This window comes from Phodopus roborovskii, unplaced genomic scaffold (assembly GCF_943737965.1).
Source record: "Phodopus roborovskii unplaced genomic scaffold, PHOROB, whole genome shotgun sequence".
In the NCBI taxonomy this organism is placed as follows: Eukaryota; Metazoa; Chordata; class Mammalia; order Rodentia; family Cricetidae; genus Phodopus; species Phodopus roborovskii.
The window spans coordinates 1,771,294-1,794,820 of record NW_026125397.1 but is presented as its reverse complement, the minus strand read 5'-3'; the positions used below and the strand labels follow the sequence as shown (position 1 = coordinate 1,794,820).

Sequence of the window (23,527 nt, the reverse complement as noted above, 5' to 3'; positions counted from 1 at the left end):
CAGATCAGTTCAGCTTGATTCTGTTCTTTCTTGAAGCCAGAGAACATGGAGTTTTCAGTGACAGGGTCTTCACAGCTAGTTCTGGTGTGAACACACTGTTAATAGGACAAAAACACAGATCAGGTGAAAAAACATATTTGGAAAACACACATCCAAGAAGGAACTCTAGAATATATAAAGAGCCAGGTGGTGGTGGTACACACCTTTAATCCCAGCACCTAGGAGATACAAGCAGACCTCTGTGAGTTTGAGGCCAGCCTGGTCTACAAAGGGAATTCCTAGACAGACAGGACTACCAGAGAAACCTTGTCTTACAAAACAAAAAGCAAGTGCAAAAACCATATAAGGAGCATCCTAGACACAAATAGACCAATGAGTCACAATTCTAAAATGGCCAAGCATCTGGGAGGAAGAAAAGGCGAATCATTACTACCAGTGGGTACAGTGGTGCACTTGATAGAGTTATAAATGACTTAGAACTGGATGTGGTTCCACACATTCTGATCACACAGAAAAGGACCAAATGACATTGATGGTATAAACATATGACAATATGTGCTTACAAAGAGGACAGTAAAAGGAGAGATTCACTTTCAGCTTTCAGACACTGTTGACTTGGTGAAGACTGTCTTCAACAGTGACATCCAGAGAAGTCCACACCCTGGAGATGAAGGGACCTGTTTCCTTTATGCTAAAACAAAAAGCAAACTAGCATCTGTCCTTCACCAGATTTGTTAAATGAGATACTAAATCCCTAACTATAGGAAGAAAAGGAGCAAGGAGTCAGACTATAAACAAATCAAACGTGATGCTCAGATGGTACATGAAGATACGGAAATATACACAGCATATGTCACTGTCATTTAAGAATCCAAGTCAAAGAATTTGACTACAACATAGATCTTGCATGCATACTGCTAAGGCAAATAAGCCTTGGTGGAAAGAAGGCATCGTATGACACGGGGCATTCTGAGAGGAAAAAAATCACAGGCAGTAATTGGGTCAGTGGTTACTGAGCGTTTAGAAAAGCAGGGTAGGTTTACCTCTCAGGTCCTGCAGCTATTCAGTGTGACAGTGTTACAGGAGCTAAGGGACACATTTTATCGAAACCAAGAGCACTTCAGAGCATAGGGATGAAACTGGGCATACACAACTTAAAAAAATTATGTTCAGCAATTTTCAGTGGCTACAAGTTGTGCTGGGCTCAAAAAGACATCTAGAACATTCACCATAAATACCTGGTCTCACCAAGGACTGTGGAAAGGACTGATTTATCAGAGAGGAGCCAAGATAATGCTGCACCAGGAGTGGGCGGGGCCTCACCTGGACCAGCACTATATAATTATGCATACCTCTTCCCTTCTATTAATACCTCCTGACAGGGTCCTGCAGATAAACTTGGAGATGGTAAGGGTGTGACTTCTTTGATCTTTCCTCAATGTGGCTACACTGAATTACAATCTCCGTGTTTCATTTCTCACTGTTGCTATCACTTCAGCTAGATTAAGACCAGTGGCCCAAGCCAACTTGTTACAGCAGCCAAATGCGTGATATGTTTAGATAATATAATATAATTCGTGCACGTGGCCTCTACAGTGCTTACAGCAGACTTCCATAAGTGGATTAGGTTCGAAGGACTGTGACATTTCAAGGGTTTGTCACAAATTGCAACAATCAAAACTTTTAAACCACAGGTTGAAAGAGGAATGGAGAAGGGAAAGAGAGAGAGACAGAGAGAAACAGAGGGGGCAGGGAGGGGGAAGGAAGGAAAAAGGAAGTGAGGATATGAGGGAGAGAGGGAGAAAAGGAGAGGGGGAAAAGAGGGATGGAGGGAGGTAGAGAGGGAGAGAAGGAGGAAGAGAGGGAGGGAGAGAGAATGGGGGAGAGAGAGGGAGGGAGGGAAGGAGGGAGGAGGAAAGAAAGGGAGGATAGGGAGGGCACAGTCAGAAAATCCAAGGATAGGTACAGAATGTTACAAAACTTACATTAAAACCTATAAATTAATCTCATAAGAGTGGGGGGGGCATAGTCCACGTAACTATAGGAGTCCATCTTTAAGACCCCAGACCAAAAAAAAAGTGCATATAAATGTTGTAATTTCTAGTCAACAAATGTATCACACTGCTAAGCCTGTGTTATGAGAACTTTTTTCCTAAAAGCCATAACGTCTATCCCTTCTTAAAAGGCTGCAGTGATGAAAGTAGGATTCCACCATAGTTCACACTGAGGAACCAACTATTGGGCTTTACTTACAAAGGGTGGGTGAGGAGATATTGGCAGGAGACCAGGTGGTCCTGAAGCAGCCACACTCACTCGTCTTTACCCAGCATCGGGTAGGGTGATCCCCACAGCATACAGAGGGTGCCCTTTCCAATACAAGGCTCCAGCCTAATACTCTAGCACTTTCTGAGAATCCAGCCCTCAAGGCTAGGGGCACCAAGAGTAGAAGTGCACACAAATCCTCAGGAGTGGCTGGAAACTCAGCTGAGGGTCTGAAGGCTCACCACTCCATTCTACCATGAGGGACCATCAACACTCAACAAATGCAGTCCTGACAGACCGACCACTGAGAGTAATGAAACTCACGGGATGAAGATGGTTGGTGTTCTATGACAGTCTGAATAATGTACTGGAGAAATGAAGTACAATGGAGGGCAGATGATGGGAGCCAGTTTTCTTACTGATGGAGCAGAAGGCAGATAAGCTAACCACTAAATCACATTACATCTCTCACTCTGGAAGGGAAGATATTGTTCTTTTAAATTTTACTGTAGCAATGTGCCAAGTGTAAGTGGGCCTCTGCATTCTAAACAATTGCCAACAAGAATCATCATCAGTTTTGAAACAACTGCTAAGGCCATGAAAGAAAAGTACTTTTCATTGTGAGAGCTCAATACTTTCACATTTCATGTCTGGCACCTTAAGCCCATGCCACTCGTATCTGACTACGAAAACCCCAACAAAAATATTTAACTGAGAGTCTTTTTATGTAGTCACAAGTGTAACTCCAAAGGATCAGATAAATTACCACACTGAAGGACCTTCTTCCTACTATCCAATAGCCCCACTGAAATACAGGCACAGAAATCTATTTTGCTGGAGATTTCTTCAGATGCAGTAACTTTCCTGCAAATAGTTTCTCCCATCATGCCTTTAAGGGCAGATGCCTTGGCACACTGGATATACTTATTAAATGTTTATAAATCAACCACAGCTTACAAGTTTTCAAAATAAAATTTATCACTTGCCACCATATTCAAGCAAATCAAAATGCCAAGAAATGTTTTTGGAAATGGTCAGAGCACAGAGTGAAAACATTCAGGAGCATGTGACTAGGTTCAATCCTTGAGTTGTACTAACATCAGGTAGATACAAGGAGATCCTATGTACCACAGGACAAAGTCTCCTTGCTCTCTCTACATGGAATGGAAAGTTACAAATGAAAACACACAGACTGTAAGGAACAAGGTCACTGGTAGTGACAAAAGTCGGAAAAATTATCTTGAAGAAGCAGCAGAACAGACAAGCTCTACCCTGAGCAAAGTACATTCATGTGCAAGCATGACCTCCTCGCTACAACCTTTTGATATGGGAATAGGTACCCTCATCTAATTAATGACCAAAATCACAGCAATGAACATAAATAACTTGCCAGATCAGACAGTGAATGTTGGAGCTGGTGTTGCTACACCTCGTTACTGGACACTGCTGTTCTTACGGAACTCCGTCCTCCACAGTCAGCCGGCTTTCTACTGTCAACAACAATATAAAAAAAATTAGCAGAGTTTGCAAGTGGAAGGTGACCTATATGTGGATGTCTGTGTACTCAGCATCCTTCTCACCATTTACTCCTGTGGTCTCAGTACTCCAGTCTCCTCAAACCTTTGTTGATGACTCACTCACTGACCTGCACTCAATGGAAGATGCAAAGAGCTAAGCTAGAATTTTCTCTCATCCCTGATTAATTTGTTCACAGTAGGGCATGGCTGCTGGTTTAGAGGTAGAGTCTAGGGATGTATGCCCAGTATATTTATTAACACGTAAAACACACACACACACACACACACACACACACACGGATACATGTGTGCATATATAACCATATATATATTCTATTATAAGATGGATTCTCCACACTTGGAAGGAACTGTCAAACGATTCAGTATTGTCTCTTTCTCTTCCGGTCCCAGGGGATTCGGGTACCGCCGGATACCGTTCAGACATGGCCAAGTCCAAGAACCACACCACACACAACCAGTCCCGGAAATGGCACAGAAATGGCATCAATAAACCCCGATCGCAAAGATAGGACTCTCTTAAAGGGGGTTGACCCCAAGTTCCTGAGGAACATGCACTTTGCCAAGAAACACAACAAAAAAGGCCTGAAGAAGATGCAGGCAAACAATGCCAAGGCAATGAGTGCACGCGCAGAGGCCATCAAGGCTCTTGTGAAGCCAAGGTGGTAAAACCCAAGATGTCAAAGGGCCCCGGCTGCAAACTCAGCCGGCTGGCTTTCATCGCTCACACCTAAGGAAGAAGATTAGAAACTACATGGTCAAGGGTGGTAGGCTCTGCCAACCAAAGCCCAAGGTTCAAACCAAGGCAGAAGCCTCGGCTCCATCTAAGGCCCAGGCTGCAGCTCCAGCTCAGGCTCCCAAAGGCACCAAGGCCCCATAGAAAAGGTTTCTGCCACTGTGAAGTCAGATGGACAGTGTGACACATCTACACTACACACTATCTGCAGATGACCTGTGCCCTACGCTGTTTTTACAAATAAACTTGAGGCAACATGTTTAAAAAAAAAAGATTCAGTATTTTATAATGGTCATTTAAGAAAGCATATTTTCCTATGAGCTATAATTATATATTGATGACTCAAACATTTACTAACTTTGCCTTTATAACTGGTATCCCTCTAGTAAATAAAACACTTTGTGAGTTGTTTTTATACAAACAGCCCAAAAAAACAGGTTTTTTTTTTCCCTTAAATACCCAAATGACCCTTCCTCCTAACAGAACTACCGCATGATACACAAGAAAAGCAATTTTAGTGGGAATCTATCCAGGTTAATTTAGTTTTCTACATTTTTCTCAGCTTAGTTAAGTTGGACATGCTTATCACATGGTACAGACCAATTTTCAAATATTTACAAACTAAACCACCGTCGAAGCTAAGCATACCCAATGACCACAAGTGTTTCTGTGACTGTCCTACATCGACCAACTCAACAGTGAAAACATTCACCTGTTCTATGAAATTTCAACAGCATCAGCCTGGCCCTGCGCGGCATCTTCACCGGCTCTGCATGGGCCCACTGTGACACCCTAGGGACACATGAGCTTCTGTGCACTGCCTCACACTTAAGCCGGCCACCAGAAAGACGCTCCTGAGCTGGCTCCTGTGGTAAGAGGCAGAGGAGTCTACAGTTGTCTGAGCTCTGCCGTTAGCGAAGGCCAGTGGGACCGTTGGTGAGGAGGGCGCACGCTCCTGTGACGTGGGACCAAAGGACTGTCTGTGGAAGTCAGCAGAACCAGCACCAGCTGAGAATGCTCTGCCTCCCCAACCCGGCCCCACCCCACTCCTCCAAGTCCGGCCCCTCGCCCTGCCCAGCCCAGCCCCTCGCCCCAGCTCAGTACTCTCATGCCAGCCCCTTCCATCTGGGCAGTTCTGTTCATAGCATGAAGTGCCTGTATGGACTGACTTTGTGCAGCTCATTGGAAATCGGTCACTTCCCAGTGACCCCAGCCCTGTTGTATTTTTCACTAAGCCTGGGAACTTAATGAGGCTCGGGTAACTGGTGTTTTGTTGTGACAGCCACTGGGTGCTGGTTTAATGCCAGCCTAGCCAGGAGTGATTATTAATGTCCAGCTATGCCTTCCGCTAGCACAATCTTGTAGTACAGAGATAGAGACTGTGTTAACATTCATTGTGTGGGTGTTGCTTCCAAATGTGGCCTTTTCTGTAAAAGCTCAGAAGGCATTTTCTCGATATTAGCAGAAGATAGTGCGACAGTAGAAGACGGACTTTAGAAACCTCCAGGCTTGCACGGATAACATAAACTCCCCAAACAATATCAAAGGCAGCTTTCCCTAACCTTGGCATAGAATTTAATAAATAGACCAGGCTGGCCCTGAATGATGGTGATCCTTAGTCCTGGGCATTGACATTGCATATCAAGACAAGAAGAGGTCTTGTACAGTTAACAGACTGTAAGCACTATTTTTTTATTGCATCCTTTCAGTGAGCCAACAGCTACTCAACCATATCAGCCATTTTTTGAATATTTAGCTTAAAATATAGTGCTAAAATGTTAACATTGCAAAAATACTTGAAGATGGCAGGTAGACTGATCTGGTGTCTAGATATGAAGAGTTAGTTGTAAAGTATTTTTGTGGTTTTTGTGATACTGGGGATGGACTCAGCACCTGGCCTAGCCAAGCACACTTCCTCTGATACATATCTCCTGCTTTTTTGAATAAAATAATCCAAATGGATTGCTATTATTTTGTGTTGGCATTTAAAATAGATGAATCAATTTATTATGTGTCATTGTGGGCTAAAGCCATAGATTCCACATATATTAACTCAACATCCTATAAACATACTAGAGTAGTGGTCCTAACTGGGTGGTATGTTTCCTGTTTCCCTGTTTGAGCCACTGGTGGGTCAGATCCACACATGATTTGAACTCACAGCAATAAAAAGCAAAAGGAAGTATCTCTTACCTATGGAAAATAAATGTTTTCTTTTCTCTTATCAGATTTCCACAAATTTCCCATCATGCTCCAAAATGATAATGCTTCCAAAATGCCATGTTTATTGTCAGCACAGTGATTAATGTCTCTCAGAATATGTAAGAGACTGTGGAAATAATGGCTAAATTTATTTATTGTTTTTGAAAGATAGGCATGAGGAGGTGGCCAGCTGAAAAAGTGTTTGTGCAACCATGAGGACCCAAACTGAGCAAAATATGTTCCTCTAGGTCAGGGTAACTGTCTCGAAGATAGTAAGGGCCTGTCTTAAAAAATAGGGTAGGGAGTGATTGAAGTGGTCATACTGGATTGAGAGTGGTGGACACTGGACGTCAATCTCTGGATTCCACGGGTGAGCACACAGTTTGTACACATACAAAAATTAAGCAACTATTGGGGAACAAAGGTCTTTGTACCCACAGATCACTAGAAAAACCAGAAATGCTAAACACATGGGGGAGTATTCTCAATGGAGAAGATAAATTACATGTTTTCCGTCCCAGAAGGCTGGGAGTGGATTTTGTTAATGACTTGGTGACCTTTTTGCTGTCTGTGGAGACAAATCTCACCTACCTTTGCTACAGAGGCAGATCACACTCAAATATCCCATTGTCTCACTCTGCCTTTGCTGGACCATTTTTACCCATCCTTAGGGAAGATGCCCCATGTACTTTACGACTCATTGACCTCTATGCTGTCAGTCAGAGAAGACACTAGATTCTAGGACTCTTAGATATAGATCCAACCCTCATGGTCACACTTTGTAAAAGAGTTTCTAAGTAGTCACACCTTAAGCTTTATTGTCACCTGGAATTGGACTGTTTTCTGGAAACCTTCTCCAAACTGTACTGTGTTTTAAATATGCTGACAATGAACAGCGGCATTAGACTCCCCAAAGTCAGATCCAGGCTGACAAAGTCAGTGTGAACCAGGTTTTCACTCCCACTTCTTTGCTTTTCTGTTTGACACCTGCAGGGAAACCCTATAGCAACTATGTAAAATTATCAATATTCTGCAATAAAAGGGCTGTAATATAATAAATTATGATTTTAGCTTAACACCCCAACCTGTGCCTATAGCCCCTGTACTGTGGAACCTCAGGCAGAGACAGTGTGAAATTACTAATCCCATATCATCATAGCCAAACAGTATTCTCCGGGGGAGGATGATGGGAAAGCATCAAGTATGGCCTGACACCTAGCACGTACGTGGAAGGAGAGTGCTCTCCATCAGGAACTGGTGCATGGCAGTGTATGTGAACATCTAAGCTGGGAGGCCCAGTAGGGTCTGATAATATAACTAGCAGTGCGGGGGTTAGCTCTGGTGGTGGTGGGTGTCCCACAGAGTCTGATAACTTAGGAAATTTGATACTGAGAAATTTAATGGGGAAAAGATGTCCAGAATGACCTGAAACTAGAAATATATGTGGGATGGTAAAAGGGTGGGTGCCCAAGATCTAGTCCCTATCACTGTATGGGAGAAAGGGGCCAGACACACAGCGGTGTAGAATCTGGGGGCAATGTGTAATAGTAATATGTCCATCACTGGCTGATCCCTAGCAGTGTATGTGGGGTTGTGGTTAGAAATCAAGAAGGGCCTTTTATCTAATGCTGTGATCTTTAATACAATTCCTCATGTTGTGGTGACTCCAAATATATAATTATTTTCATTGCTACTTCATAACTGTAGCAATGAATTTGAATCATAATGTAAATAACTAATATGCCACCCCAAAGGGGTCTCCACCCACAGGTTGAGAACCACTAAGAAGACAGGCTCCTGGGCATGTGAGTTGTGTGGCAGCGAGATGTCCCCTACTAGTAGTTTAGGGTGGCAATAAGGGTGGAAGGGTATCCACTGCGGCGATGCCTATCTTGAAATACAGTTGTGTGTTTCTGGACAGAAATAGTGAGGGGAATGTGTACAGTAGGGCCTGATACCCAGACCAGTAGGTAGGATGAGGAAGGGGTCTAATAGGACCCAAATCACAACAGCGTACAGTAGGTCTCATACCTTACAGTACTGGCAGGGAGTTTAGGGTAGCATCAGGTCTTGGTACTCCATAGCCTAAGTAGAGAGGTGAAAGGGGTGTGGTGGCCAGTAGGGACCGATACTTAGTGTTTTACATGAAGTGGCAGGATTATAATCCAGCAGGTCCTGATAAGTCGTGTTATGTGAGTGAATGTAGGGGAGGGCACTGGGCAGGGTCTGATTCTCAGTTAATATGTGCTGGCATGTCTTCTCTCACTGTTCCGTCACATACTGTTAGGTTTCATGCTATACTAGGCTGACCCCCATTTCTTCCACACCATATAAACTTCTCTAGATCAGGCCCTGCCAGACACCCTACCACCAGACTTGTACTTACACTGCTAGGAATAGGGTTGCCCTGAAGACTCAATCCCTCCTAAGGCATCGCATACACTGCTGTTTCAAGTCAAGGTTACTACTTCCCGTAGTAAACACAGGGCCCTGCAAGAGAGCCTCCATACACTGACCTAACATGCTATATGTTTTATCAAGCTATGCTGGACATTCCACTGTTAATGCTGGCCAGGCACACCCTGTTTGTAAGTGCAAACGGTCCCTCTTCTCGTCTATCCTACCTGAAGTGCTCTGTATCGGGTTGCCTTAGTTACTTTTCTATTGCTATGACAAAACACCATGACCAAGGCAAATTATAAATCACAGAATTTAGCTTGCAGTTCCCAGTTTTAAAGTTTATGATGGTGGAGCAGAGGCACTAAGCTAGGAGGTTGGGGTAACTAAGAGTTCACCTCGTGATCCACAAAGAGAAACCAAAGAGCAGGCACATTGGGAATCACACCAGCCTTTGATGGCATCTCTTCCAATACCATCACACCTCCTAACACATCTCGACAGTCACCCACTGGGGACCAAGTATTCAAACCAGTGAGCCTGTTGGGGATTCTCACTCAAACCACCATGCAGGCCATGTCACAAGACACCACCCATGTCCTGTTTTCACCAGGCCCTGCCCAACACCCCTGCAGCTCTACAAACACTGCTACATATCAGGTCCTCCGGGACCCCTCCAAGCCCACATTTTGTGTTAGGTATCCAGCAGTGCCCCCACCACCAGTGGTATTAATCCCAACCTGCTAAACATAGCCTCAAAGCATACACTCACTGCCATGTATCTGGACCACTTGACCCACACAGTTCCAAACACACTTTCATAACGTGCCCTGATGGACACAGCCCTGGCACTTAGCCAACATTTTACTGATTATTTGTTCACTGCTCCTGCCATGACCTCACATGCACTATTAGGTTACAGGCCTGGTTGGCTTCACCCTTGCCACACCATCCATGTCCCTCATACAGTGCCAGCATTAGTGACTGCTCACCAGCCTATTTAGGAAGCCTCTTCTTCCTCATAAAGTACTAGCCTCAGGCACTACTAGACTCACCCTCTGCTGCTCTAGCCTTCCAGCCTACCGTGCAAGTTCACACACAATGGTCCTTCCCACTTGCCCAGAAAAACTTCAGGGTGTTGGCTTGAGCCAGAGAGTAGTCCTGAGACTATGCGCACATGTACTGCCAGGTATCATATGCTGTGTCCTTCATGCTTCATATACAGTGCTGGATAGGAGACCTTGAGCACCCACACCCACACACACACACCCACACACACACAAATACACAGCACTTCTCCCCTATTGTAAGACATCAAGTCTGCCTGCTCTCCCCCACCCCCCCAAAACCACACAAGCCATCAGTGACTGTGGGAGAGTAGATATCAAATCAAACAGAAGAAATCAAGCTAGCATGTGGGAATTCATTTCTCTCTGCTCTTGACTGTGGATGCGATGGAACAAATGATTTCAGGTTCCTGCCTAGATTTCCCCACAACAATGGACTATAACCAAGAATTGTACATCAAAATAGACTAGCTTCCCTGCCATGTTACTTTTTTGTCAGGGTATTTTATCGCAGGAACAGAAAGGATACTAGGACACCATCCAGTACCTGGCTCCTCTGTACTCCGGGAATCTGCACATGGCCCTTTAGTATAGCAGCAGTAGGGCACTTAGCAGTGCTGATAGCAGTGTGTGTGTGAATGGTCCTCCGACATGGTGTCCAACTGTAATTTCTAAAAAGCCTAAAGTTACTCTAAAGAGCCCACCTGAGCCAGAAGCATTTGTGCTCTTTCTGTTCCTGAGAGTTTTACACAGCCATGTCCTTCTGTGACCTCATGAGCCATTGTGAGAGAGTCCATCCAGTAGATATAAATGCCCTGGTTTTCTGTGGGTCTAGAGAGGTGGTGTGGAGTTTATACCTGTGTGATTGTCTCATCTCTAGTGAGGTCGTGAGTGTTTGTGTGTAGTACGTGTGCAGTGTGTGTGTCTGTGTGACTATGTGTACTATGTGTGAAAGACTGTGTGACTGTGTGTGAGTGGGTGTAAGTTCATCTGCCTATTCTGTGTGCCTACTGGTGAAGGCCAGAGCTCAACCTTCAGTGACTTACTAAAGGTATTTTGATAGCCTTAATTTCCGAAGCAGAGTCATTCACTGGCCTGTATTTTGCCACTTAAGCTAGGCTGGTTGGCCAAGGAGCCTCTGGAATATGCCTTTGTCTCCTATATACTGAGATTAAAGCTACTGACACTGGACCTATTTTGGGTGGGTGATTCTTTTGTTTTTATTTTTGTGGTGAGGAGCAATACTTTGAATTAAACTCAGGACATCATGCTTGCAAGACAAATTCTTTACTGAAGGAGGCTCTAGCTCCTGGATACTTTGTTTTCTATTTTTAATTTTATTTACTTATTTTCCTGCTTATATTCTTATTGTTCCTTTTTCTGTCTTGAATTTTTGTTCTATTTTAAATTTTAATTTATTTTGGTTTTCTTTAAACTTTTACTTTTAAAAAATATTCACAGATTATAGTAGTATACTCAACCTGTGGAACTTAAATGTGACTAGTTTTGATTTTCTAATACTTCTTGTCTGTTTGGTTTGATATTTACTTTTGCATGTCTGCCTCAGTTTACTTAGTAGATTTTTGTGTGCTGTTTCTGTTTTGATTTCTTCAGGAGTTCTGCCTTTTCTTAGATGTCTTTGATTGGTAGTATAAGTAGTTGCTCTTTGGTTTTGGGCTATTGGTTTTAGAATTTGTTTCATTTTGTATATTTTTTTTCAATCATTCTTATACCATTCATTTCCTTCCCTATTCCCTACTCCCTGTTTCAGCTTTTTGAATAACATCAAGAACATTCCTGACCTGTGACCGTTTGACTTCGCTGGACTATGGGTTAGGTCTTGGTTTGGGTGTGGAGTTTGGGTTTTGTCTGTGTGTCTTTGTGGGGTGTTCACTTTATCCTTTCACTTTATTCGCCCAGGCTGTGTGGCTTTCATTCCTTGTGTCTCTGTACATCCCTCCATATCTCTTTTCCTCCCCACCCCTTTTTTTGACAGCAACATTGCTAGCAACCTTGTCCAGTGACAGTGAGGAGTCCTCAGAGCCCAGCACAGTGCCCAGCATCTTTGACGAAGAGGTGTTCACCAGGCAGTACACCATCCTGAAGGCCTTAGGCCAGGGTGGCTCTGCCAAGGTCATGCTGGCCCAGCATCGTCTCACAGGCATTACAGTCGCTGTGAAAGCTCTGCTGAAGCAGGAGAAATGGTGTGAGCAGAAAACGTCCGAAGTTGACATCATGAAGATTCTCAGCCATCCTAACATCGTTTCCCTCCTGCAGGTGATAGAAACAGAACAGAACGTTTATTTAATTATGGAGGTGGCTAAGGGAGAACAGCTATTTAATTACATCCGGAAGGCTGGATGCCTGAAGGAAGATGAGGCTAGAAGCATATTTGTTCAACTGCTTAGTGCCATAGGCTACTGCCACGATGAAGGCATCGTTCATAGAGACCTAAAACCTGACAATGTGATAGTGGATGAGCAGGGGAAGGTGAAAATTATTGACTTTGGCCTAGGTGCCAGATTCAGGCCTGGGCAAAAGTTGGAAAGGTTGTGTGGAGCCTTCCAATTCATTCCTCCAGAAGTTTTCCTTGGCATCCCTTATGATGGCCCCAAAGTAGATATCTGGACCTTGGGGGTACTCTTATATTATATGGTGACAGGGATTGTCCCATTTGGAGGGGACACTTTGTCAGAACTTAGGGAACAAGTTCTGAAAGGGAGGTATGACATCCCCTATCAGCTTTCCAGAGAACTGAGGAGCATGATTAGCCTATTGCTAACAATGAATGCGAGACAGAGGCCAACTGTCTGGGACCTCATTGGTCACCCATGGCTTCAGAAAGGGGAACAGATGTTTACAATTCGTTTCAAAAATGTCATCAGCTTCCCAGACCCTGAAATTGTAGCAGCCATGGAAAACATTGGGTTTGATGCTCAGGATGTAAGAGAATCTTTAATACACAGGAAGTTCAATGAAACAATGGCTGCATACAACCTACTGAAATGTCAGGCATGCCAGGATGATGGCATTAATGCCCACTTAAAATTAATGAACCCAGGGGCAACACCTTTCCCTTCTATTGAAGACCCTGACATATTTCCCCTGCCACCAAAGAGGAGGGCCAGTGAACCTTCCCTTCAGATATTAGTCTCATCCTCTGGAATCCCTCATCTAAGACAAAGGAGGGGGACGAATGTACCTGGCCTATCCAAGAAGATACCCAGCCAGAGCAGAGGTCACAAACGCTCTATGACTGCCCCGTGTATTTACTTCCCAAGAAACATTGAGACGGATACTGATGATACCAGCTTTTCCACGAGCTCCCAGTCAGAAAAGACCTTAAGTGGCCAGGAACAAAGCAGGACTTCAAGCTCAAGCTCCTTGACACCCAGGGGCTTCGAAAGATGGAGGAAGAGGATTAGGGCGTGCATTCTCAGACTATGCTGCTGCATCTCATCTCACAAAAAGTGTCCGAGGAAGGTGTACCCCCAAAAGTGAGGGGATACCGTAAGATGACAAGAAGTTCAAGGCATGGTCTAGGTATGTTTCTATATTTGCTTTTATCTATGCTTTTACTTATGTCCTTGTATATAGACAGTTAATTTTACTCTATGGTGTGCAACCAGTTGGTAGGTTATATCTAGATACTGTGGGATGTGGACTCCCATAAAACAAAAAACAACTTAAATACTTTCTCATTCCAAGAGGAAAGAGCCAGGACATAGTATAATCAAATAAAATAAAAACCAAAGTCTAGTGTAAATCAGAAACTGTAGCTCAGTATCCCAAGCCCAGAACTAAGGATCTTCTGGGATCCAAAGGTCTTGGACCACTCCTCTGGGTTCCTGTGGCATCTACAGCACACATGTCTTGTCAGGTCAACCTGACTCAAGGCACACTTGTTACTCTCTGTTTTGGGTGGTCATCCCACGGTCCTGAGATCTCCATTATCCTGGGGTCTGCATTACAATGAGGCTGCATCTTCAACAGTAGCTTCTCCTAGCCTCTCACAGTGCCACACATCAGCTGTTCTCCAATCCCTTTAACCCTGCTTCTCTTTCAGACATCAGCATCCAGGCCTCCATTGTTTGAATTCTATCAGCATCCTTCTCTGTTGTGCCCCACAGGACATCCTGTAAGCTTTGAGAACAATGGCTTTTCAGTGTAAGGTTGCAACCATTTCCACAATCCTCTGCAAACCAGCCTGGTCAGTTCTGACACAGCAATACCCCACAATATTCTGTCTTAATTTGCTTTCTATAGCTGTGATAAAACACTGGCCATAAGTAATGGGGTGAGGGTGCAGGATCTTTTTGTTTTTGTTTTTGTTTTTTGTTTGTCTGTCTGTTTTGCTCACATGTCCCAATCACAGTCCATCATTGAAGAAATCCAAAGTTGGAACTCAAATAGAGAAGGAACCTGTGGGCAGGAATTGAAACAGATACCATAGAAGAATGTAATTTGCAGACTTGATCCCTTGATCATGTTCAGCTCCTTGCCTTATACCCTGCGTGACAATCTGTCCAGTGGCAATATTACCCACAGTGGCTGTGCCCTCTAAATTCATCATTAAACAACAAAATGCCCTCACAGACTTCCCTACTGGGTATCTGATGGAGGAATTTCCTCAACATGGTTCCCTCTTTCTAGATGACCTAGCTTATGTCACACTAATCAAAACCTACCCAGCATAGCCTGAAGTATAGTCTCTTAAACTTCAGAACTAAGCATATTTGTTTCAAAGTGTCTTATAATTCTTAGTATTTGAGAATGGGCTGATCCCTCAACTCATAAACAAGAGGAAAAAGCAGGAGCAAAACAGCCAGAGTAAAATTATTGCCTCTGAAAAAAACTAGAAGGTCTGTGTCTATTTGCAACAGAGTTAGCTATTGTTTGTCCCATGACGTAAAAGTGCCTGCAGTGGAAATGAGAAGCCAGAATTTTCACTAGGGAATCTCATTCAAGTGAAAGCTGAATTGGAACCCAAGGTGGCTGCCTCAAAGATTGTCACCAGATGACTTCCTCTGCATGTTTGTGGGCCTCCTCCCTCATTCGATCCTGTTATGTTTTCTTTATTCTCCCAACTGGGCTACCCAAGTCATCTATGGCTGATGTTTGTCACCCCCTAATGTGAGGTTGTTGGGTTTTTCTACCTTCTTCTTAGTTTATTTTTTGATTTGCTTTTTGAGACAGGGTTTCTCTCTGTAATGGGCCTGGCTGTCCTTGAACTTGCTTTATAGACCAGGCTTTTACCACAGATATCCACCTGCCTCTGCCTCTGGAGTGCTGGGATTAAAGGCGTGGATTCTGCCTGCTCTTCTTTCTGCCATGTTAAAAACCTGTTTCTTCCTAGACACTGAAAAATATTCTTAGAAACCAAAAACACAATGATTGTAGACCCTTATCTAAAACATATAAAACTACCTTGGTCATGAAGAACCTAAAATGTTGAGCTAGAATTAATAGAGGCAAAAGATGTTTACCAGAATAAGAATGGAGGGCGGTAGGAAGGAAGATGTGGTCCTGGGTGTGTTGAAGATTTAGTTAGTTGGATCAGGAAGAGATGGGGAGAGAAGGTGAAAAAGAACTAAATTTCAGAGGAAGCCGCTTGGAGAGCCGTGCAGAGCAGGGTGATCACAGTCACTGAGAATTCCAGTCTTATGCTTCCCTGCATTTAAAATGGCCAACCACGGGACACTGAGCCCATGATCCTGTGATCATTATGCTGTTATTCTTACATAGATACATACAGCTGCAGGAGGAGAGTATAGGAAATCCTGCCTGCTGTGAGCTCTTCTTTCCTAGTTAGAATCTTCCCTCATCTCCATGGGAGTATCTCTGTCATCTGGAAGTCTCTCAGGGAATTCCAGTTGATGAGAGGAGAGCCGTTGACACAAAATTAACAGCTGAAAATAAACAGCAGCTAAGACAAGGAACAAACCTTTTGGCTGCCACATGAGAGTGCAGGCAGATCCTCAGCTGCAGTCTGGAGACAGGGTAGAGTCCCTCACTCTTTCTCCACAGCATCCTCTTCCACACAGAAGGGACAGGCACTACCATCCCTGTTTAGCAGCCTTTCACTTTCTCTTCTCTGGTTTGGCAGGTTTTTTATCCCGATTGGCCTCTCCACCTCAGTGCATGCAGAAGCCCAATCAATCAGCATGTAAGTCTGTTTTCCCGGTCTGCCTCTCATGAGCCTCCTGTCTCTGTCTGGTACCCAGGCCACCTGGCATCAGAGGAAGACTGGGGACTTTAGAGTCAGGCACACTGCCCTGCTTGTCAGAACAGGAAGAGGGGGGAGACTGATGTCAAGACTGTCCGGAAATGGATTTCCGCAGACTTGATGCTCCAACTCAGGATGGGAGCACATTCCTGCTTCATCCAATAAAACTCAACGTGCAGCTGCGGCAGAGGGACTACCTCATGTGGAGGGGCCATACCTACACATCTGTCCTCTGAGACCTGCTGCTTCTGGGAACTGCTCTCCCCACAGGACTGCTCTTCATTGGCTTTGGGGGCCTCTGAGAGCTGACAGCTGTAACTCTCCCCATCTCTCTTGATGGGCATTCTGCTGCCACTGGGGTCTTAGGGTTTCTACTTTATGTTTCTTCTTTTTGTCTGAATTATTGCTCCCATGTTGGAAATAAAACTCCTCCCTTTTTTACTCCCTTCACTGTCCACTCCAATCTTAGAGTGGCATCCACCTGAGATAAATAGAACTGACTGTATCACAGCCAGCAGAGAGTCTAGTCAACAAAGAGTACAGCCAATAGGGATGCCAGTCAGTGGGAATTCCAGCCAATAGGATGCCAGTCAGTGGGAACTCCAGCCAATAGGATGCCAGTCAGTGGGAACTCCAGCCAATAGGATGCCAGTCAGTGGAAGCTCCAGCCAGGGGGAATTTGAGTCACAGGCAATTCCATTCATCAGGAACTCTGGTCAGCAGGGTTTTTAGTTTGTGGAGTCTCCTGTGAGTGCTGCCTACATTCAATGATGATACCAGTTGGAAGGAACTCCAGTTAACTTTGATTCCAACTAGAGGAGACCACAAGCCATCAGGGATCCCATTCAGCAGCCCCCCCCCCCAGTTGGTAGAGACCTGAGCCGGCAAGAATGCCTGTCAGAGCAGACTGCAAAGAGGACTACATCTTCAGGGAGTGCAGTCAATGGCACTAACCTCTCCAGTCATCTAAGGGTAGGTATTAGAAATCTGCCCGGAGCTTCTGGAGATAGAGACTGTTGTACCTGGTGTGGTAGCTTGAATGTAATTGGCCCCCATAATCTCATGGGGCATGCCACTATTAGGAGGTAGGCTTTACCTGACTAGGTATGGCTTTGTTGAAGGAAGTGTGTCACTGTGGAGGTGATCTTTGAGGTCTTTTACTTCATTTAGTGTCACGGTCTCCTCCCTGTTGCCTGCAAGATGTAAAACTCTCAGCTCCTTCTTTAACACCATGTCTGCCTGCATGCCACCATTCTCCTTGGCATGATAAATGGACTGAACCTCTGAAACCGTAAGCCGGCCACAACTGTAAAGAATGACCACGGTCATGGTTGGTGTCTCTTCACAGGAACAGAGAATACTGCCTAAGATACTGGGTCACACCTAACTGCTGTCTCTGGAACTCCTCTATCCTGCTCTCCTCTGGCTTCATGGTACCAGGAGATGAGTAGTAACACAGTGGAGCATCTTGTATGTACTTTTCACAGAATTTGAATAAAATTGATGTTCATGAAATATGCTCCCCAGGGGCACTCTTTAGCCACACCCTCCTACACAGAATCAATATGGGCAGTCACAATTTTGGTGGTAGGTTGTATTATGCTGAGAGTTAATTCAAAATCTTCAGGACAAAAGGTTTCAAATAATTATCATGGTCCCTCCATCAGGCTCTCAGCTGCTTTAAGGGAGGAAATACAAGACCCAGTGTGGCCTTCAGCATGGATGAACACTGTGCATTTTCTGGTGCTACCAAAGGGATCATTTGGTGCTGTCAGAGATGTGTGGGAGCCTGATGAAGTTCTGTACACACTACTGTAGAGTCAGAAGTGGTATTAGCATGGTCCCAGCCTTCCTGAGGAGTACTGGTGCAAGTTGATGGTTTCTTCGCCTGCATTTTGCAAGTTCCCTGTTCCTCTGCTGTAATGCTCTCCTCTTTGGATCCATGGTTGAGTCAAGACAGTTCCTATGAGGAACACAGGTGTGGAGCTCTCAGATAGCCAGAGTGTCCAAGGGTTACAAGTCATAGAGAATCATAGTTAAAAGTTGGCACTGAGTCCCAGAGGAGACCAAAGACAAGGATTCTAGAACTGTTAATACTATGGAGACCTCTATCAGAGATGGGTTAACAGTATTTGCATTGTGACATGGACAAGAGCTTGTAAACCAGAGATGGAATGTGACAGTTTGCATGTTCTGTGTCATCGATTTCCAAGATAACACTGGCCAAGTTGAGTATAACTTCTATCCTTCCAATATGAACCACCAATGATAACTCTCTGAACACATATATCACAGTAAATATATATGTATACATGTATATGTGTGTACATGTGTAATTTGTTGTATGCATGTGTATAAACATATATCACACATATAATATATACCTAGGCACATATGTGTATCCATAGAGGCTACAGAATGGCTTCAAGTGGTTAAAAAGCCCAGGAGTGGAAAGCTCATGCGAGCTTAAGGCTCTCAGCTTCAATATCTTAATGAGCCAAACTGAGCTGGAAAAGCTGAAGCAGCGGTAAGTCAGGCCACTGCAAGGTGACAGGGTTGAGGTCACTGCAGATCTAAATTCTGTCACTGTTCCCTTAATCCGAGGTGGTGGAGTGAAGTTCTCATGTCTCCTTGGCTCTAACTAGTCCCAGGTACTCACCCATCAGACCTGGTTTTAACCACACAGCAATATCCTCACTCCCTCGTCTCTACGAGCCATGCAGTTTTTGCTCCTGTGTTACAGAAAACGGAAGTTGAGGAAATGACTTTTCACAGATAATATAAGTGGCTGAACTGGGCCTCAAGCTCAAACATTTATAGAGTCTATATAATTAACTTTCATTTTTACTATGCATATTCTAAATCTATTGGAGAACACATTTGAAATTTATAGAGCAAACCTAGATGTCAGGATATATTTTAAGCCTCAGCTTATCTTCTCAAACCAATTCTCTGCAAGCGAGCATTTCCTCCCCTCCCTTCCTTCCTCTCCCTCACTCCAACATAAAGACTTATGGTTTTCACAGAAGTACTGTTTTTGTTTGTTTGCTTGCTTGCTTGCTTGTTTCACCTCAAGATTATTTGAGCCTAGAAAGTTTCCAATTAATATTCAGCTAAGACCCAAATGTATGATTTATAATATTAAAAAACACTTCTTAAATATACTTTCAAAAAATGGGCAAGAAGATAAAGAGACTGTCCAGGGAGAACTTGGTTGTATTAAAATTGTGTAGATTTTCTTCTTAAGCCAACTGAGAGAACTACTGAACTTGAGCTGGAGAATTACCTTAGTGGTAGTGTGCCTGCCCAGTAGGTGCAAGGCTGTGGGTTCAACTCCTAGTACCTCTAAATAATACAATAATTGATATTAGATAATCAAATTGTAGTGGTTTGAAAAGGTATGCCCCTCCCATAGATTCATATATTTAAATGCTTGACCCATGGGGTTTGGCACTATTAGGCGATGTGGCCTTGTTGGGGGTAGGTATGACCTTGTTGGTCTCACAAAGTTGAAGGTACAGAATTTCCTTAGAACAGGGACTTGTCTCAGTAGTTAACAATGCTTATCCAGCTTCAAAAAGTATGAGATGCTGAACAAATGTGCTTATAATTTGAACACCTGAGCTGGACCATTCACCTCCTGGCTGCTGGGAAGCCAATGAGAGGAGGAGGAAGAAGGGTTCAGCAATGTTTCTAATAGATCCCACCTCCTAAAGGCTTCACTATTCTCTCTCTCTCTCTCTCTCTCTCTCTCTCTCTCTCTCTCTCTCTCTCTCTGTGTGTGTGTGTGTGTGTGTGTGTGTGTGTGTGTGTTTCCATCTCTCTCTCTTCTCTGTTACCACACCACTTCCACAGGACCACACTGAGGAGCAGGACCTTACCTCCTTCACACATGAACCTTTAAAGGACACTTAACTGTCGAAGATCTAGTGTTCTAATCCCGCATCCTGTTTCTAGTGTGCACATCATCAGGCCTCTCCAGGAATACACAGATGCAGTGGTTTGCTACGAGGACTTGTAGGGTTTAGGAAGGCTATAGTACTCACTGTTGTAGTCTATTACAGCAAAGGAATATACATCAAAACCAGCAAAAGGCAAAGGTGCCAGGAGGTTTAGGAGAAGTCAGACATGCTCTCCCTGCTGCCCTTTGCAAAGCAGTCACATAAAAACATTCTTAGAGCATTGTGTGACAATGCATGCAAACTGTCGCCAAGCCATGGTGCTTAGGGTTTTTGAAGGTCACTCATGTTGGGGTGCAAATGCCCATGACACTGATTTTACCTGCTCGGTCTCCAGTGCCCCCTAGAGGGCAAATTGATATATAGAGGGACCTAAGGCCTCAAACACCAAAGCCCCTTAAAGATACATACCCAGGGCTCAGAGATGAGAGCCAAACTTCCAGAAAATAGTGGGTTTGAGCAACTTAAATGTGTTGAGTTAACCCTTCACTGTGCAGTCCACAATTCTATGATATGTTTACTGTTCATTGTCTTTGTCTTCTGAAGATGGTTCTATGAAGGTATAAGGCATTATTTGTGTCTCCAATGAGTCCATGTTCATTTACTGAGTGAGTAAGTAAGTGGAACTTTGAGTAATATTTACATTAGGATCCTGTTGGATTTTTTAAAAAAGTCATGGATAAATACCTTTAGAGCTTGGAAGGGGGTTATAAAACATAACATTTTACTAGAGTACAGGCCTCTAAAGTTAAACCCTAATTAGCATAAAATTTCAAGCATTCTTTCAAGCAGTTTTTAAACTTCATAATTATTTGACTTGGCATGGAAATTCTACCTAAACATGTCAGAAATCTGAAGAATCATTTTGGCAATGTCATGAATCTCACTTTATTGCAGAGCCTGCCTTTCTCAAATTATAGTAATAATTCTGCTGCAATGCCTCCTGAAACATTTATGTGTTCCTTTAACTTACATTTGTAGCATCCTAATCTTTTGAACTTCCTGATGTGGAAATATCTTTTTATCTAATGTCATAATTTTTTCCAATGTATTCCAGCAGCAGGGGGGGTCCTTTGATAAATTATATGTCTCTAATTCAGAACAATTTTGCTTTTGGGGGATGAGAGGTGATATTTAATGACTATATTACCTAATGCTTAGCTTGTACCATCTGCTCTGGTCACTAATTACAAGTGACAGGGAAAACAGCTCGAGAATATACAGCAGATAAAAATGATTTAAAATCCCTGCAAGCCTCTCTCATTTCAAAAAAGGCTCCCAGGAAGATATTATTATTCATGATTCAGACACAAATTAGGAAGTAAACTGGTCATATACAGCAGAACAATTTGTTTCTTGTGTTAAAGACATCCCAAAGCTACTATGGTGTTGGGTTGTGGTGGCATTGAGAAGCTAGAAGTAGCCGCAGTATTATACTCATAGAAAGGGGATTGTTTAAGGAGTGCTAGCATTGATAACAGTGGAAATAGCATCAACTGCATTTCTTTTGTGCAAGTTCATGTTCTAAAAGGGAAGAGACAGTGTGGTGGTACACATAAGCTCTGTAGATTGATATAATCAGAATCATAACAAACCCCACAGCAGGTGGATGTCCCCTACTGTACACAGTGGATTTGAGGTCTAACCGGAGCCACAGCTACAGCACATACATGCCATTCCTGCTTCAGCATCTTCTATTTTTTGGACAAATAATAGCTTTGCCCTGGGAAGTCATATACTAATACAACAAGTTCTGATTCAACTCTATCTACCTTTTGCTTGTCCCCAAAATCCTTGAGTTCTTACTCAAAGTTTAATTTTCTAAACTTCATGTCTCCAGAATAGTTTCTACAGTGCATGTGGTGGAGGGGGTTGCAGATTAAAAAAAAAATCTATCTTTCAAGTGGCAAGCTGGGACAATAGGATGCTTTCTGGACAAAGAAGGTCATGTGCTTATAATTTATAGCCTGGGTGACTATTCACCAAGAATTCCACATGTTTGTATTGAGAAGGACAGTGTTCTTCCCATCTTCTAGGACTTATAATGCAACATTTTTACTAGGAAGAGATTATACTGGGAAGCAGCCATGGGTACATAGGAAGGAACAGCTCCATCACCTTGAACTAAGAACTATGAGGCAAAATGAATTTCTTAAACTCCTGTCTGGGGCACACGCTCACATGGGCTGTAGTATTTGGAGACTCAGCATACCGGCAATTCTGCTACCCATCTTGGTCATCTGAGGACCCACAAGTCTTGAATACACAGAGGGAAAAAAGTATGTGTCCAGCAGAGAAGGGCAGACTCCAAAAGGAATACAAGCTCACAGGTTGTTAAGCCAGAGCAGGCCTTCTCTCTCCTCTCTCTCTCTCTCTCTCTCTCTCTCTCTCTCTCTCTCTCTCTCTCTCTCTCTCTCTCTCCCCTCTCTCTCTCTAAACGTATCAACCAGTTAAGTCATTATCTTGCTATGGGGAGAAGGAAGAGATTCAAGGGAAATTGATCAAACTCCACCTACATGTTATGGGTAAGGTTTTTTTCCGCCTGCCTGGTCCCACAGAAGCACCAGCCCCAAATAACACACAGAGATGTTGGCCAGTTACTAATTTCTTATTGGCTAGATATGTCTTAAATATTAACCCATTTCTATTAATCTAAGTACTTCCAAGTGGTCTTATCTTACTGGAGGGAGGGGCTGGCGTTTTCTCTCCATCCTCCATCTCGAATCTCCTCCCTACTACTTCCTTTCTCCTCCTTGTCTCCTAGTCCCACCTGTCTTGCTTTCCTATTGGCCAACAGTGCTTTATTCATTAACCAATAAGAGAAACATATTTACAGAATGATATCTCCCATCATCTCCTCTTTTCTGTCTAAAATAAAAAGAAGGGTTTTAACCTTAACATAGTAAAATATATAACAAAACAATTATCAAATGAAAGCCATAGTTAACAATATTTAGTCCATTAACATTTAGTAAGACTTAAAGAAAATATTCTATCATCTATCCTATCTCTGTGAGTCTAAAGTCTTATATGTAACTTATCTTTAATCCTGAGGAAAACTATAACCATAATTATCTGTCTTCAACTCCATCAAAGACCACGGAAGGATAATATATAAACTCTAGAAATGGCAGAGACAACTC

General features: G+C 43.4%; 1 protein-coding gene and 1 pseudogene across 1 annotated transcript; both read left to right on the top strand.

The window, feature by feature from the left end:
• Nucleotides 1-4,200: 4,200 nt before the first annotated feature.
• Nucleotides 4,201-4,677, top strand: LOC127215045 (60S ribosomal protein L29-like; annotated as a pseudogene).
• Nucleotides 4,678-10,850: 6,173 nt separating this feature from the next.
• On the top strand, nt 10,851-13,736 carry LOC127214996 (sperm motility kinase Z). Its single transcript, XM_051175302.1, has 2 exons — nt 10,851-10,863; nt 12,196-13,736. Exons 1-2 carry the CDS (start codon nt 10,851-10,853, stop codon nt 13,698-13,700), a joined length of 1,518 nt encoding a protein of 505 aa, XP_051031259.1. The 3' UTR covers nt 13,701-13,736.
• The last annotated feature ends 9,791 nt before the right edge of the window (nt 13,737-23,527 follow it).